Genomic DNA, 14,557 nt, shown 5'->3' with positions numbered 1-14,557 from the left:
TGTCCGTACAGAAAGTAAACCAACCACAGGTGCCACCACCCGGTTCAGATTGGGGCTCGATGCCAAGTGCCCTTCCGCAGCGTGAAGCCCAGGGACACATCCAGCACCAGCCTGGGACACACGCGCTCCCTGCACTCAGAAGCCCCTGCAGGTCTGGAGAACACACTGCTGGGCACACAAATAGGACTACATACGTCTGGTGTTAGAGGAGAGGCAAAGGCAAAGTCTGAAAAAGCACATTGGAGAGAGAAGACCTCTCTGGGGAGATGCTCTGGAGAGGATGTCACAGAGAGAGAACATTTGAGCTGGGTTTTGAAGGATGAATAGGAGTTTACCAAGGAGCGGGTAAGTGACTCGTACACTCCCAGGCAAGCAGGGGGAGATGCCGTCGAGACAGACGGAGGGGAGGACGGAAGTACACACCCTCACACTGCTGCAGGATCTCCTCGGCGGTGGTGTCGTAGTGAGCGAGGGGGTTGCTCGCGTTGCGGTACTGCGTGGGAAGATGGCGAGGTCAGACACCCGGAAGGGGCAACAGCCACAGGGCAGGAGCGCACAGCTCAGCCAGAGAGGAGCCCGGCAGCTCAGGTGAGAGTGGCCAATGGCATGGGCAGTTTTAGGAACCTCAACAGGTACAAAGCAGTAAATCCAGCTCTCCAGAAGATGCGCTTTCTGAATTAACCCAGAAGTGAAGTGAGGCAGACAGTTTCCGGTAGAAAGGTTTGTGTGCGTTTTACACCGACAGAGCGCTTCCAGGGTCCACGGCGCAGGCCGTTCCAGCCCAGGCCGAGCCCTCCAAAGCCCGCACGGAGAGCAGAGAGCCACCCGCCACAGGGCCTGACCAGGCCGGAGACGCCGCTGCCCGCGGGCCCCTCTGTGGCCCCCACCCCGACAGAGGTCCCCACCCCCGAGTGCACGCCCGCCCCCAGACCCCGGCCTCACCTGGTCCAGGATGTGAGAATTGGGGATCTCGTTTCGCAGCCTCCACGCCACCCCCACGTGCGACTCGGGGGAGTCAAATCTGGCAGTGGTGGGTGTCCTCACGATCTCTGCCCCCAGGGCCCGCAGCACGTCCACCTGCGGAGGAACAGGAGGCCTGCGTCTCCCCGCTGGCCTGGTGTGCAGGGGCGGCCCCGGGAGAGGACCCCTGCCCCCACCTTCTCGGTGCTCATCTTCTCCGGCATCACGATGACGCAGCGGTAACCCTTCACGGCGGCAGCCAGGGCCAGCCCGATCCCTGGGGACAGTGGCGGGGTGAGAGGCGGCCGCGGCGCGCCCCCCCTCAGGCCCCTCCCCGCAGCCAGGAAGGCCCAGGGAGACGGCACCCCGGGTTCCAAAAGGGCCTGATGTCAGCCCCTTCTGCCTCGGAGCGAAGGAGTCAGGGCAGAGAACGCCAGAGGTAGAAAGGCAAAGGTGAGCGTGCCCACCCAGAAGCAACATGACGCCCGGCGCCTCCCGCTTGTCCTGGGCCCCCGCCCCCAGCCCCACCCTGGACGCGTGCATCAGGTGCTGAGCAAACGGCCAAGGGAAGAGGCCCGCCAGACAGGCTGCAAGCAGCTGCAGCGCGCCCCAGGCCAGGGGACCCTCCTGCCTGTCCCAACAGCCACCTGTGTTCCCGGACGTCGGCTCAATGATGGTGTCCCCGGGCTTCAGCGTCCCAGCCCGCTCGGCGTCCTCAATCATCCGCAGGCTGATGCGGTCCTTCACACTCCCGCCCGCATTGAAGAACTCGCACTTGGCCACTGGGAGCCGAGGTTGAATCACGAGAGAAGGCCCCTGCCCCCTAACCGATCCCTGCCGCGCCCCCCCACCCTTACTCTGATACAGGCAGGATGTGGGGACAGACACAGTCTTTGCTGGTTCTGCAAACCAGCCCCTCTCCATTCCCACCTCCCGCCTGCGCCTGGAGGAGGGTCAGCGCTGGCTCACTGGGGGACTCCCACGTGCCCGTCCACCTGCTGTCGGCCCCACAGCCATTCCAAGTGAAGGAGAAAAAGGCACCGGGAGCCCCTGCTGGGTGCATGGGCCAGGAAAACCCCCGTTGGGGGAGCACTGTCCCAACACAGACTCATGGGACATGCAGCAGGCGGCCGATGTGAGCCCCACGCCCCCCCTTAAACAGGACGTGGCCCTGCCCTGTCCGATCAGGGCCTGCAAATGCTCCACGCCTGCCTCCTGTCACCCTCCTCACTGGGAGAAGCCCCTCGCCCAGGCACACGGGGCTCTCCCGAGTTCTCCCTGACCCGTCTCTGCTCTTCTTTCCCGTGGGAAGGCTCCCTCCCAAACACCCAGCGCTTGTAAAAGGCGGGATGGCTACGGCACCAGATGCGCGTGGATGGGCCCGGGCCGGCCTACGTAACATGGGCACGACCACCTTGCGCCTAGTCTGCCCCGATTTCTGAAATCCAACCACGGACTTACCCCCTAGAGCCGGGCAGAGGCCCTGGCGGGAGAATGTGCTGCTATGTGATGAGTGGGAGCTCCCGAATGCCTGGCCGCTCGGCAGGCCTGCGCCCCGGGACCCTTCCAGGTCCCACACTTGAACTACCGAATGCCGTCATTCTAACTAGCCCGTGTGAAGGCCGGCGCTGAAGCGGGAGTCTGAGCTGACCAGCGTGCGGCCCCAACCACAGCGGCCAGCTCCGTCACCCCGGCACGTCGCTGCTGGGCCGGATACGGTCTCGGACATCCTCTGCCAGCTCGTTTCCTGGCCCCTCTGCCCCCCACGAGGGGCCCGGGGGGCCACCCCACATCCCCGGGCCCACCGAGCCACCCGGCCAAGCACCGGACAGAGGGCGCCAGGTACTCACACAGCTCACACTGCAGGCCAAACTTCTTCCCAATCTTGTTGATTCGCACCATGGGGGTGTCCCCAATTTTCTTCAGGATATCTGGCAAGATTTTGGGGGATTTTGCCCTAAAACAGAGGAGTCCGTGATTATTCAGACTTGGCAGTCCAGCACGTTGTTTTAATCAAGAAGCAAATCAAAGAACTGGCTTTACTGGGATCTGGGTGATGGCACAGATCTACGGTCACAGGCACATTCACACACGCGTGTGCACACACGCCACGTGAGGACGCATGGGAGCCGACGGAAGCGAACCCCGCCGGTAGCTCAGCTAAGGTCGACTGTGCCAAGGTCGTGTCCAGGGCGGCGGGCGTCACAGGGCGGCTGGGCGCAGGGACGCAGGACCCCTCTGTGTCGTTTCTGCGACTTCTTGTGTTATTTCCAAATAAGAAGGTTGAAGTAACAGCACTAAGTTCGACAGGTCCTGGTCCATCTGTTCAGAAAGTCTCTTCCGGGGACCCTTACTTCCATCCCTCTCTCACCCCGACCCCTAGGATTCCTCCTTTTCTTTTCCTTGATGAACAAATTGGTGCCAACCCCAGAGCCCCAGACCCCCCAGGCCGCCTGTTTGCCCACCAGGCCGAGGACGGCGGCTGCCAAGGGTGCGGGCCGGACATCTGGCGTCGTTCAGAAAATGTTGGGCCCAGGTGGTATGAAGCACCATGCTCCCAACAAAACCACAAAGACCTTCGGGGAGTCCCTGGAGCCCCTGGGGTCAAGGTCAGGATGAATTCCCAGAAGGCCCTCCAGCTCAGTGTGGGTTTCCATATCATGGACCCACAGTCTCCCTTCACACTCGAGTGACTGGCTCCCTCTCCCCATTCTTCAGGTGACAGGCGGGTGTGGACAGCCCGGCTGGCGTGCGTGCAAACCATGATAGATGCATTTCCTGAAGGGCCCCCAGGAAGTTTCCTCCATCCTTACCCTCGGGGACTGATGCCAATTCCACACCCTCCTCCTGTCTGCACCACGGATGGGCTCACCGAATATTCGCTTGGCAATATGCACCACTGACCTGAGTTCCGAGAAATGCAATCGCTTCCCACAGCCTTGGCTTTCTAACATACATCCCAGGGTTCTCAGACTCCGGCGAGCCCACTGCTCCAGGAATCTGGCCCCACGCCCAGCCCCAGCAGGCCCAGCTTCCCAGGGGGTCTGGAGGCGCTAAGGCGGAGCATCCCACGCCGGGGGCCCAAACAGGCCTCCAGGCGGACAAGCTGGAACCCAACCTCCAACTGCAGCCTTCCAAGAGGCTCGGGGGGACACCCCGGGCAGGCCGGAGGCAAGCCCAGCAGAGAGGTACCTCACAGATGCTGGGCTGAAGGGAAAGCCTGGCTGGGGGCCAAGGGCTCCTGACGTCAGCCTTGGAGGGAGGCCAGGCCCTCAGGGTGAGGCTGGGGGTTGATTCATTAACTAGTCAAAGGGACAGAGCTAAACAGCTACCCCTGAATCTTCCTGGCCCAGCAGGGGCTAAGGAGGGCAAGGAGGGTGAGCCCCCAGAAGCTTACACGGGAACCAGGACCGGGTACAGAATTGAGCAGGGGCGAGCCTGGAGGCCTTCAGGAGGGCAATCCCACCGCATCTTTAAACAGGCTAATTAGGCCAGTATGTGAGGTGCAGGTGTAACACCATTTTACGACCCAGGTAAGAGAGCATCCTCTCCACACCAGGCTTTCCGAGTGAGAGCTCAGGAGCCCTCAGGAACCCCGGTCTCTCTCTGCTGCCCCCTGCCCCCACCCCCACCCCGCAGCAACCACACCCCAGCCTCACACGGCCCTTCTGCCCCCGCTCGGCTTTGCTTGGGAAGTGAGGGTTCATCCCGTCTGGCCAGCGGCCGACGTGGCCTCCTCAGCTCCTGGCACTGAGACACATTTAATGTTTGCAGCTTCTGGATTTGTACATTTTTCAGCCCCGCTGAGGCCTGCACCCCCCTCCACCCCTCGCTTCTGATGTTCAAACCAGGAATTACGACCACTGGTATAGCACTGTATCCGGGACAAAAATCCAACACGTGAGAGCACATTCTCTGCTTCCAGGAGATTATACTAAGGACAGAAGACAAGCCTAAGGTTTAGTGCAGTCAAGTTTTATCACGAGACAGGGATTTTTGTCTTTTTTTTCCTTTCCCACAGACAGATCTCCTGCATCTAGAACAGGGCACAGATACCGTGGGCTCTTGTTAAAGATGCAGTTTTATATTGATAGTTATTCACCCAAGATCATTGCGAACATCTAAATACTCAATAGAGAGCTTAACAATTCTTTATCCAACAGTTGGGGCCCAACCACGAAAAGAGCCCTTCGCAGGAAAATATTTCATGATCAGGAGCGTTCATCACCTAGAGTTAAGTAGAAAAAAGTGCGGGCGTGTTCCTACTGATTGGAAATCTGCAGGCTCTCCTCCCATACGTGGGTGCAGCCAGTGGAGGGGGCTAGAAATGTCACCTCCACGGGTCGCTCCAAGTCTGCCACTGGGGCACATCCAGCTACTGACTCACCATCGACTCTCGCTGGGCACTGATCTAGGTGCTGGGCTACAGAGCAAACAAGCCTTGGCCTCTCTGAGCCTCGGGCCACTCATCCCTACAGTGCCCCCCGCCCCAGCTCACCACCCCTCCAGAGTGATTATGAGGGGGGACCACACCTCAGGTCTACACGGCTATGTGGCTTCCAGGACACAGACTCCTCCCTTCAAGGTAAGAGACAAACCAACTGGGAACCGGAACAGGTACTTACAAGGCAGTGTGATGATGCGGAGAGTCCGTGACGGGCCTGCCCAGCTGCCAGGAGCACCTGCTTGGGGCATCGGGACGGATCCACAGGCGCTCCTTGGCTTCTTTGTCCCCGGGGGGCCCCTTCTCCAGGTGTGCCCCTGAGAGGTGGGGGCACGCTGCAGACCCCGCGTCTGCTTGGGGTGTCTCGGAAGGCATGCTGGGATCTGGCAAAGGGAGCGGAGAGACTCAGTCGGTTCAGGCCGTTTCTAAACACCTGCTGCCGAGTCCGCTTTGCTGCCGCTGGACCAGGGGAATTCGGCTCACCTGGTCCCCGGGGGGGCGGGGCTCCACCCAAACAGCTCAACAAGAACACAGACTGCAGCCCCAGCTGCTGGGCATGGCTTGGTGGTTCCTCAAGAGGTTAAACACAGAACCACCATGTGAGCCAGCGTCCCATTCCCAGGCATATACCCAGACAACTGGGGAGAGATGTTTGCACACCACGTTCGGGCTCACAATGGGCAACACGTGGAAACAAACTGAGTGTCCACCATAGATGAAGCGATAAACAGAATGCAGCATATCTGCACAATGGAAATATCTGGCCATAAAAAAATAATAAAGTTTAAAATTTTTTCTCAATATGGGGGCGTGTGGGGAAAAAAAAAAAGGCTCCTATGTGGAGGTGACGGGTATCCTCCTTGACTGTGCCTGTTTCACAATGTATACATCAGACCCAAACACCAAGTTGTAAAAAGGGCTTCTGTCTCGACTGGCGCACGTAGGGCAGGTTCCACTAAAAAAAAAAAAAAAAAATCAGGGCGCCTGGGTGGCTCAGTTGGTTAAGCGACTGCCTTCGGCTCAGGTCATGATCCTGGAGTCCCAGGATCGAGTCCCGCATCGGGCTCCCTGCTCGGCAAGGAGTCTGCTTCTCCCTCTGACCCTCCCCCCTCTCCTGCTCTCTCTCTCTCTCATTCTCTCTCTCAAATAAAATCTTAAAAAAAAAAAAAAATCAGGGGCACCTGGGTGATGCAGTCAGTTGAGCATCAGACTCTTGATTTCAGTTCAGGTTATGATCTCAGGATCATGAGATCGAGCCCCATGTCAGGATCCACGCTCAGCGGGGAGTCTGCTCGGGATTCTCCCTCTCCCTCCATCCCCTCCCAACCCAGCTTGAGTGTGCACGCGTGTGCGGGCTCTCTCTCTTTCAATCTTAAAAACAAAATCAGGGACGCCTGGGCGGCTCAGTTGGTTAAGTATCTGCCTTCAGCTCAGGTCATGATCCGGGGGTCCTGGGATAGAGGCCCGCATCAGGATCCCTGCTGAGTGGGGAGTCTGCTTCTCCTTCTCCCTCTGCCCCTCCCTCTCTCGCGTGTGCAAGCGCTCGCTAACACTCTCAAAAAAAAAAAATCAAGTTTTACACCTTAAACACAGTTGACCCTTGAACAATAGGGACAGGCGGACAGAAGGACGGAAGGGAGGGAGGGAAGGGGGCGGGCTCACTCAGGGGTGAGGCTTCACTTGGCTGTAGCCCTGCCTCGTTCCTCTGGGGAGACAACTAGCAGGTGCCACCCTCATCTTCGGAGAGACGGGGACTGAGCTCAGCCCCTCTTCTGCTGCCTTCTTCCATTTCCCACACTGACCAGAAGACAGAGCCCAGCTAAGTATGCACTGCTTGCGGAGAACTTCCCACAGCGGAAACTCTGTGGCACAAAGGAGATAGGTCCTGCTTGCAATCCCGGAAGACAAACAGGGTGTTAGGGGAAACTACGGGAACCTGAGTAAGTATGGACTTCAGTGAAGAGTCCTGTTCGCTGTCACACAGGTACCTACGAATGCAAGAGACTAATCAGGGAAACTGTGTTAGGTGGCAGGCATATACGTGGGAACTCTCCGTCCTGTCTTCTCAATTTTTCCTAAAATTAAACTGCTCTAAAAAAAAAAAAAAAAAAAAAGGCTAGGGGCGCATGGGTGGCTCAGTTAAGTTCCTGCCTTTGGCTGGGGTCATGATCCCAGGGTCCTGGGGTCGAGCCCCATGTTGGGCTCTCTGCTTGGCCTGCTGCGCCCCCTGCTTGCGCACTCTCTATCTGCCAAACAAATAAATAAAGTCTTTAAAAAAAAAGGCTCTGAATCCTGCGGGTTTGGAAAAGTCCCTGCCAGGAAGCCCATGGTAAGGGATGTGGCTCAGGGTGGTCTCTGAACACAGCCGCAGAGCTCTTCTGACAGGCAGGAGGGACCCCAGATCCCAGCCGTGCACCTCCTCTGCTCCCCAGGAGCTTCAGTTTTGCAGTGAAAAGGTCGAGGGCCCTGGGGAACTGGGCTGAAGGTGCACAGGGCTCCTCCCGTGGAGCTGTAAATCCAGGCTCCTGGGCCGCTCGCTTGCTCCCTTTCTCCTGTGGAGCTCACCCGGCCAGGCAGGCGGGTTATCAGCAAGGGCAGAGGAAGCCCCAGCTGGGTCCCTCTCCCCCAGCTCAGGTGGCCTGATGCAGCCCAGCCCAGCGGCTGCCCACAGACCCCTAGGCCAGAGCCTGCCAACAGGGAGTTAGGAACCTTTGCACCCTTTTCAAGTCACACACCCCTTGGAAATTCTCCAGGCCCCCCGAGGCTGGGGGCCTTCTGGGAGAAACCAGCCTTCCCAGCTGTCCTGCCCGCGTCCTTAGAGCGGCGGTTCTTCCAAGCCTCGGGATCACCCACTTCCTTTATCGAGGTTCAGACCTTCCCTGAAGCCCCTCAAGGATGTCCTCCCTCCTTTTGGAAAGACCTAAGCGGAACAGCGCCGGTTCTCCGTCGGGCGCCAGAGTAGCCCGCGGGCAGGTGATCTCCCATCTTGCAGAAGCCCCCGAGTCACAGACGTCGCTCCCCATCAGAGGCCGACGGCCCGGCCACATCGCTCGCAGACGCGGCCCGGGAAGACGCGGGGCAGCCCCGCGCCTCCTTCCCGGCGACTCGCCTCGCCGGGCGCAACCTCCGGCCAGGTGAGGAGCCGCTGCGTGCCCAGGGGGAAGCCGAGCGAGTCTCCGCGGCCCCCAAAAGCCCTGGGCCGGACGCCCGCTCGCCGACCGGGTCGGAACCCGCGGGCTCCGCGCCCCCCGCCCCAGCACCCCGACGCACGTGCGTCCTGGGGAGGCGGGCTCACCTGGCGCCGCCCGGCTGGCTCCCGCCCCACCTTAAAGCGCAAGACCCTCCTGGGTCACAACGCCCCGAGTGCACCCTGTACTCTGCAGACACGCGCCAGTCGGCCCAGTGTTGGGGGAAGGGGGCAGGTCAAGGGTGCAGAGGGAGAAAACTCCTCTCTTAAAGTGTGCGTTTTCAGGTGGGAGATCGAGACCCTACAGAGGATTGGGAGACCCTGGCGCCCTGCCAATCCCGAGTGGGAGACCGCCCGGGAGGGGCACTTCGGGACAGTTCGGGAGAAGCACGCCCAGGTAATCCTCGAGAAGCTAAAAGCGCGTTCGGCCATCCGCCTCGCCTAGGGCTTGCGGAAGTGGGGGTCTTAGGGCATCCTCCCTCACCCCCGCGTATGTGCCCGGGGCACGACCCCGCGTCGCCTCCCCCCCTAGGCACCCACCTCACGTGCCGCCCACGCAACATCAATATTTACTCCCACCTCATACAACTGGCGGAAAGAAGCGATTTGCGAAATAGCCCTTTACCGTCCAAAATTCAGCGAAAAATCAATGATCGCAGCCCGGCTCCCGGCCCCCCACCCCGTCCGCTCTACAAAAGCGGGAGCTGGGGGGCGGCCCGGGGCCACGTGGGCGCTGAACCCAGGCTGCAAGACGGCCTGGACGCGCGGGAGCGGGCAGGGTCCGGGGGCGCGGGGCGCCGGCCCTGTTCCGCCGCGTGCAGGTGAAGATGATGCAACTCCGGCGGAGGGGGGGGGCGACCCAGGCCCCGGCGGGACCCCCGCCCGAGCCCCCGGCCGAGAGGCGGGGCGGGTCTCGGCCCGGCGGGCGCTCACCTGGACGGAGACGCAGGAAAGCGGGGCGGGCTGGGCGCGTCCAGGCGCGAGGAGCTGCGGGGCCGACACCTATTAACCGGAGCCGCAACCCTGGGGCTGCGGGGCCTGCGGGACGCGGCGGCCGACGGTGCGCGCAGGCGATTGGCCGAGAGGCGGGGGCGGAGGGCCGGCGCCCTGCCAATCCCGAGTGCGGAGCGCCCCGCCCGCCGCCGCGCTTGTCCCCGCCCTTCCCACCCACCGCGCTCCACCCCCCCGCCCCCGCCCCCACTGCCCAGCAGCAGGTTCGGGACCCCGCCCCCTCCCCCGTGCTACCCCTCCCGCAACACCCTCCGGCCCCCCGCCCCCGCCCCCACTGCCCAGCCGCGGGTACTGGCCCTCGCCCCCTCCCCGCGTGCTGCCCGGCCCGCCTCCCCCTCCCCGCCCCCACTGCCCAGCAGCAGGTTCGGGACCCCGCCCCCTCCCCGCGTGCTGCCCGGCCCGCATCCCCCTCCCCGCCCCCACTGCCCAGCCGCGGGTACTGGCCCTCGCCCCCTCCCCGCGTGCTGCCCGGCCCGCATCCCCCTCCCCGCCCCCACTGCCCAGAAGCAGGTTCGGGACCCCGCCCCCTCCCCGCGTGCTGCCCGGCCCGCATCCCCCTCCCCGCCCCCACTGCCCAGCCGCGGGTACTGGCCCTCGCCCCCTCCCCGCGTGCTGCCCGGCCCGCATCCCCCTCCCCGCCCCCACTGCCCAGAAGCAGGTTCGGGACCCCGCCCCCTCCCCGCGTGCTGCCCGGCCCGCATCCCCCTCCCCGCCCCCACTGCCCAGAAGCAGGTTCGGGACCCCGCCCCCTCCCCGCGTGCTGCCCGGCCCGCATCCCCCTCCCCGCCCCCACTACCCAGCAGCAGGCTCCGGACCCCGCCCCCTCCCCCGTGCTACCCCTCCCGCAACACCCTCCGGCCCCCCGCCCCCGCCCCCACTGCCCAGCCGCGGGCCCTGGACCCGGTTTCCACTCCCCTTTGACGCATCCGCCGGCCAGGAGCCCCTTTACCCTCATCTCTCCCCCGCGTTCCCCGAACCCCCCCGCCTCTGCCCGCCCCCTGGGCCCCCCACCAGAACCGCAGACTCCTGGGGGTGCGGACGCTCCGTACTCGATATCCCGATTCCGTTTTACTTGGTTAACCGCTTGCTCTGCGGGAGTGTAATGAATACTTGTTGATGAGTTTTACCACGGGCCCTCTGGAGCGGGGAAGGGCTGGTAAGGCCACGAGGATGATCCTCCGCAAGTAGCCCACCTGCTAGGTACCCCCACGCCTGCCCTGGTCCCCGCGGCCTCGGGTCAGGGGGGCACCCAGCAGGCACCAGGCACCCGGGCTCTGGATTCCCCGCGGCGGGGTTTCCGGGGCTTGATTTCTGCCCCGCATCGTGCAGGTGCCCAGCAGACCCAGTGCTTGCCCGGGCTGGAGACCGCCCCACAAGACTGGGAAGGGACCGGAGCTCGCCGAGACTTGCCAGAAGTCACAAAAGCCGCTCAGAAACACGTGTTACACAGGCCCTCCCCATTTCAAGGGCGCCCTGGGGCCACCGGGGAGGTCACAGCCAACAAGGTTTCAAACTTGTGCGCTCTTGACTTTTAAAGAGCCTGCCTCTTGAGGTTCTGGGGTGGACCCTTGAGTTTCCCCTGGCAGCTGTAGGACTGACAGGGACGGTGCCCCAAGGTGTGCACAGGGGTAGAAGCATTGTTAGCTCGGCCCAGCACCTCGAGGTCGCGCTTCATCCAGCAGTGACTTGGTGGGCTTTTGTCCCAGGCTCTGGAAATACCGGGAAACTCAAACAAACAGGGCCTCTGCCCCTGGGGTGTTTCTATTCTAGGGGAGGGGGCGCAACTAGATCTCATTTTATAACAAAATTTCCACTAATGAGAATTAATGTGAAGAAGGATGAAGGCGTGGATGGGAGCTAGTATGAGGTCAGGTGGTCAGGAAGGCGCTCTGGACAGGTGACAGGTGACCCGAGGAGCCACATCTTGTTCTCAAGAAGGAATGTTCCGGGCTGAAAACAGCCACTGCGCAAATGCCTGGGGCAGGAGCAAGCTCAGGGGCTGGAAGAACCCAGGAGAGGTCAGTGTGGTCAGTGTGACCGAAGCAAGAACAGGAGTGGCCGGGGGTGGGGGTGGTGGGGGGGAGGGGGAGGCCAGGGTCGAGCCTTCAGCCTCCACGCTCCGGGGCCCTTGGAGGGTTTCAAACCAGGAGTATTTTATTTATTTATTTATTTATTTTAAAGATTTTATTTATTTATTTGGCAGAGAGAGAGAGAGAATAAGCAGGGGGAGCGGCAGGCAGAGGGAGAAGCAGACTCTCCGCTGAGCAGGGAGCCCAACGCGGGACTTGATCCAGGACCCTGGGATCATGACCTGAGCCGAAGGCAGACACTTAACCAACTGAGCCACCCAGGTGCCCCGAACAAGAAAGTTTTAAATTATGCTCTGAATTCGTTTATTTTGGCATCATTTCTGACTGTCACTAAAGTGGCAAGAACAGAGTAAGAATTCCCATATACTCACTAGATCTCCAAATATTACTCTTACTTACCCCTGGAATCTGTAAATATGACCTTATTTGGAAATAGGGTCTTTGAGTATCTAATCAACATAGGAGGAGGTCGTACTGGACAAGGGCGGGGGTGGGGGGGTGGGGGGGGAATGCTAAATCCAGTATGACCAGTGTCCTTGTAAGAAGAGAGAAGTTGGGACGACTGAGGCAGAGACGGAAGTCATGCTGGCCCAGGATGAGGGACTCGGGCCACCCCCCCACCCCCCACCCCCGAGCTGGGCGGGGCAGGAAGGACCCTCCCCTGGAGCCTACAGATACAGAGGGAGCGCTGCCCTGCCGGCACCTTTTGGACTTCTAGCTGTCCAAGTTTATAGTGATTTGTTATGGCGCCCAAGTACTAAAAAAACTTTTTAAAATTTTAACAAAATTTCAGACTGTCAGAAAAGTGGCAAGAAGAGTAAGAATTCCCAGATGCCCTTCATCCAGATTTTCCAAATGTTAAATTTTTTTTCTTTAAGATTTTATTTTTAAGTCATCTCTACACCCAACGTGGGGCTTGAACTCATGACCCCGAGATCAAGAGTCTCGTGCTGCACCAGCTGAGCCGGCCAGGTGCCTCCGAATGTTAAATTTTTATTGCCTTTTCTTCACACTGTGTCTCGGTCTGTCTCTATAATACGAATGTGAGTGCGTGCCATCTATTTATGTCCTCTGACCGGCTGGCTCTTCTGAATGGTTAAGATTAAGCTGCAGACATGGCTTCCCTTTACCAACTACTTCAGTGTCTATTTCTGAAAAAGAATTTGTTTTCCATAACCACAAGATAGAGGCCAAAATCAAGAAGTTAAGCTAAAACTGCTTTAGAGAAATTAAGTCTTTAAAAGACAACCAAACCGAAAATAAAAAGTGACCACTGTACAAACCCATGATCTAATCGACAGTCCGTTTGCCAGCACCTCGGGCGAGTCCCCGAGCACGCCGCACCCAGTGGCCGGGCCCCTGTGGGCGCTCTTACATGAAGCCACGGCGTTGGTGACGCGGAGAGGACAGACGTCTGGTGGAATGTCCCTGATTCGTCCGATGTCTCCTTGTGATTGGCGCGGGATGGCCTCCTGGGGAAGGCACGGGGGTGACGGGGGTGTCTGCGTGGCCCCTCTCCGGCGGGGATTCTCCGCTGTGAAGCTGCAGGTTTTACGCTTTGTAACTAGTAAGTATCTTTGGAGAGATGCTTTGGAAATACCCGGTTACCTTCTCAAACCCGCGCTCTCTGGGCTAAACTTCCCTGGAGAGTCTGCCGGAATCCATTTCGATGACAGAGGTTGCCTGGGGGGATTGTTCTAGCTCGTGGCCCCCTCTACCTTTGCTATTTGGCATTCCAACACAGTAGCTGGGCCTCGCCCGTTCCCGTACCTACTCAATGATTCACACCAATGTGCATTCAGGTCCGTCCTTTACTTTTTTAAAAGATTTCATTTATTTATTTGACAGAGAGAGAGAGCATGCGCATACAAGTAGGCAGAGAAGCAGAGGGAGAGGGAGAAGCCCTCGCGGAGCAGGGAGCTCGATATGAGGGACGCAATCCCAGGACCCTGAGATCATGACCTGAGCCGAAGGCAGACGCTTCACCGACCAGATGCCCCAACACCCTGTTTTCTGTCACACGAGGTGTTTCAGGCCCATCTGGACCCCCTGCCCCAGTCCTGGGATGGGGACATTTCTCCAATGGGCCCGAATTCCTGTGCAGAGGTCCCAGCCCCCACACCTAAGAATGTAACTGTGTTTGTAGGTAGTTAATGAGGTGACAAAGTGAAAATGAGGCCATTAGGGTGACTGACCTTTGGCCAGGCTCCTCTGACCTCTTCTTCACTAGCCCCCAGCCCTGTCCCCCCGCCCGCTCCCCCCCACCCCGCTTGAGCCTGCCTTGCCAGGTTTAGCAAGAATCCTACTGAGTTTAGAGAGACACCCCCCTATTCAATCACTGTCATACCTGATCAAGTGCCTCACGTCCCCTGACCCCCCCCCCCCCGCATGGAGAAGCCCCTGGCCCACCTCCCTGCCTTTAGCAAGAAGGTGCCCAGCCCTGATGCTCCCCTGCTCCCTGTCTGCCCCCAGCTGTCCTCATATTTGGCGCTGAGCCCAAACTCTCTCTCTACAGCCACAGGCCCACTGCAAGAGTCTTGAATAGAGTCTCCCTTCCGGGGACGCCTGGCCGGCTCGGCGGAGCGAGTGACTTTTCATCTCCGGGTCGTGAGTTCCAGCCCCACACTCGGCATAGAGATCACTTAAAGAAAAAGAAAGTCTTCCTTACCATTTCATCCAGCATCATCATAATAGATTCCTTAACAAGAGGGGGGGCCCTGGCTTAAACAACACACATTTATTTCTCACATTCTGGAGGCTGGCGGTCCAAGATAAGGCTCAGGCCTGGGGAGGGCTGCTTCCCTGGCTCGCACACACGGTGGGGGGCGGGCAGGGAACCAGCTCTCCAGTCTCTTCTTATGAGGC

At 60.0% G+C, this 14,557-nt stretch overlaps 1 protein-coding gene and 1 long non-coding RNA gene across 5 annotated transcripts in view; one reads left to right on the top strand and one right to left on the bottom strand.

The window, feature by feature from the left end:
• CBS (cystathionine beta-synthase) overlaps positions 1 to 9,683 on the bottom strand; it is a 24,491-nt gene extending 14,808 nt beyond the window's left edge. For both annotated transcript variants that reach the window (XM_064578301.1, XM_064578308.1), the window contains exons 1-7: positions 9,525 to 9,683; positions 5,586 to 5,787; positions 2,811 to 2,917; positions 1,608 to 1,742; positions 1,158 to 1,237; positions 943 to 1,077; positions 424 to 493 (exon numbers count right to left, since the gene is read on the bottom strand). In XM_064578301.1, the coding sequence (XP_064434371.1) occupies positions 424 to 493; positions 943 to 1,077; positions 1,158 to 1,237; positions 1,608 to 1,742; positions 2,811 to 2,917; positions 5,586 to 5,779 (721 nt within the window). In that variant the 5' untranslated portion in view covers positions 5,780 to 5,787; positions 9,525 to 9,683. The remainder of the gene's footprint in view (positions 1 to 423; positions 494 to 942; positions 1,078 to 1,157; positions 1,238 to 1,607; positions 1,743 to 2,810; positions 2,918 to 5,585; positions 5,788 to 9,524) is intronic.
• LOC135362560 (uncharacterized) lies at positions 6,385 to 14,557 on the top strand. Of its 3 annotated transcripts, XR_010407405.1 has the most exons (5): positions 6,385 to 8,538; positions 8,877 to 8,988; positions 11,806 to 12,041; positions 13,006 to 13,259; positions 13,541 to 14,557. It is a non-coding gene; the product is annotated as an uncharacterized LOC135362560 (long non-coding RNA). The 3 variants fall into 3 exon arrangements; XR_010407403.1 differs by having other exon boundaries at positions 6,385 to 8,988; positions 11,806 to 11,953; XR_010407402.1 differs by having other exon boundaries at positions 6,385 to 8,988.

The sequence above is a fragment of the Mirounga angustirostris genome, unplaced genomic scaffold, assembly GCF_029215605.1.
Source record: "Mirounga angustirostris isolate CCGP_5_RB_7025 unplaced genomic scaffold, mMirAng1.0.hap1 SCAF_1, whole genome shotgun sequence".
NCBI lineage: Eukaryota > Metazoa > Chordata > Mammalia > Carnivora > Phocidae > Mirounga > Mirounga angustirostris.
This window is presented reverse-complemented; position numbering and strand designations above follow the sequence as displayed.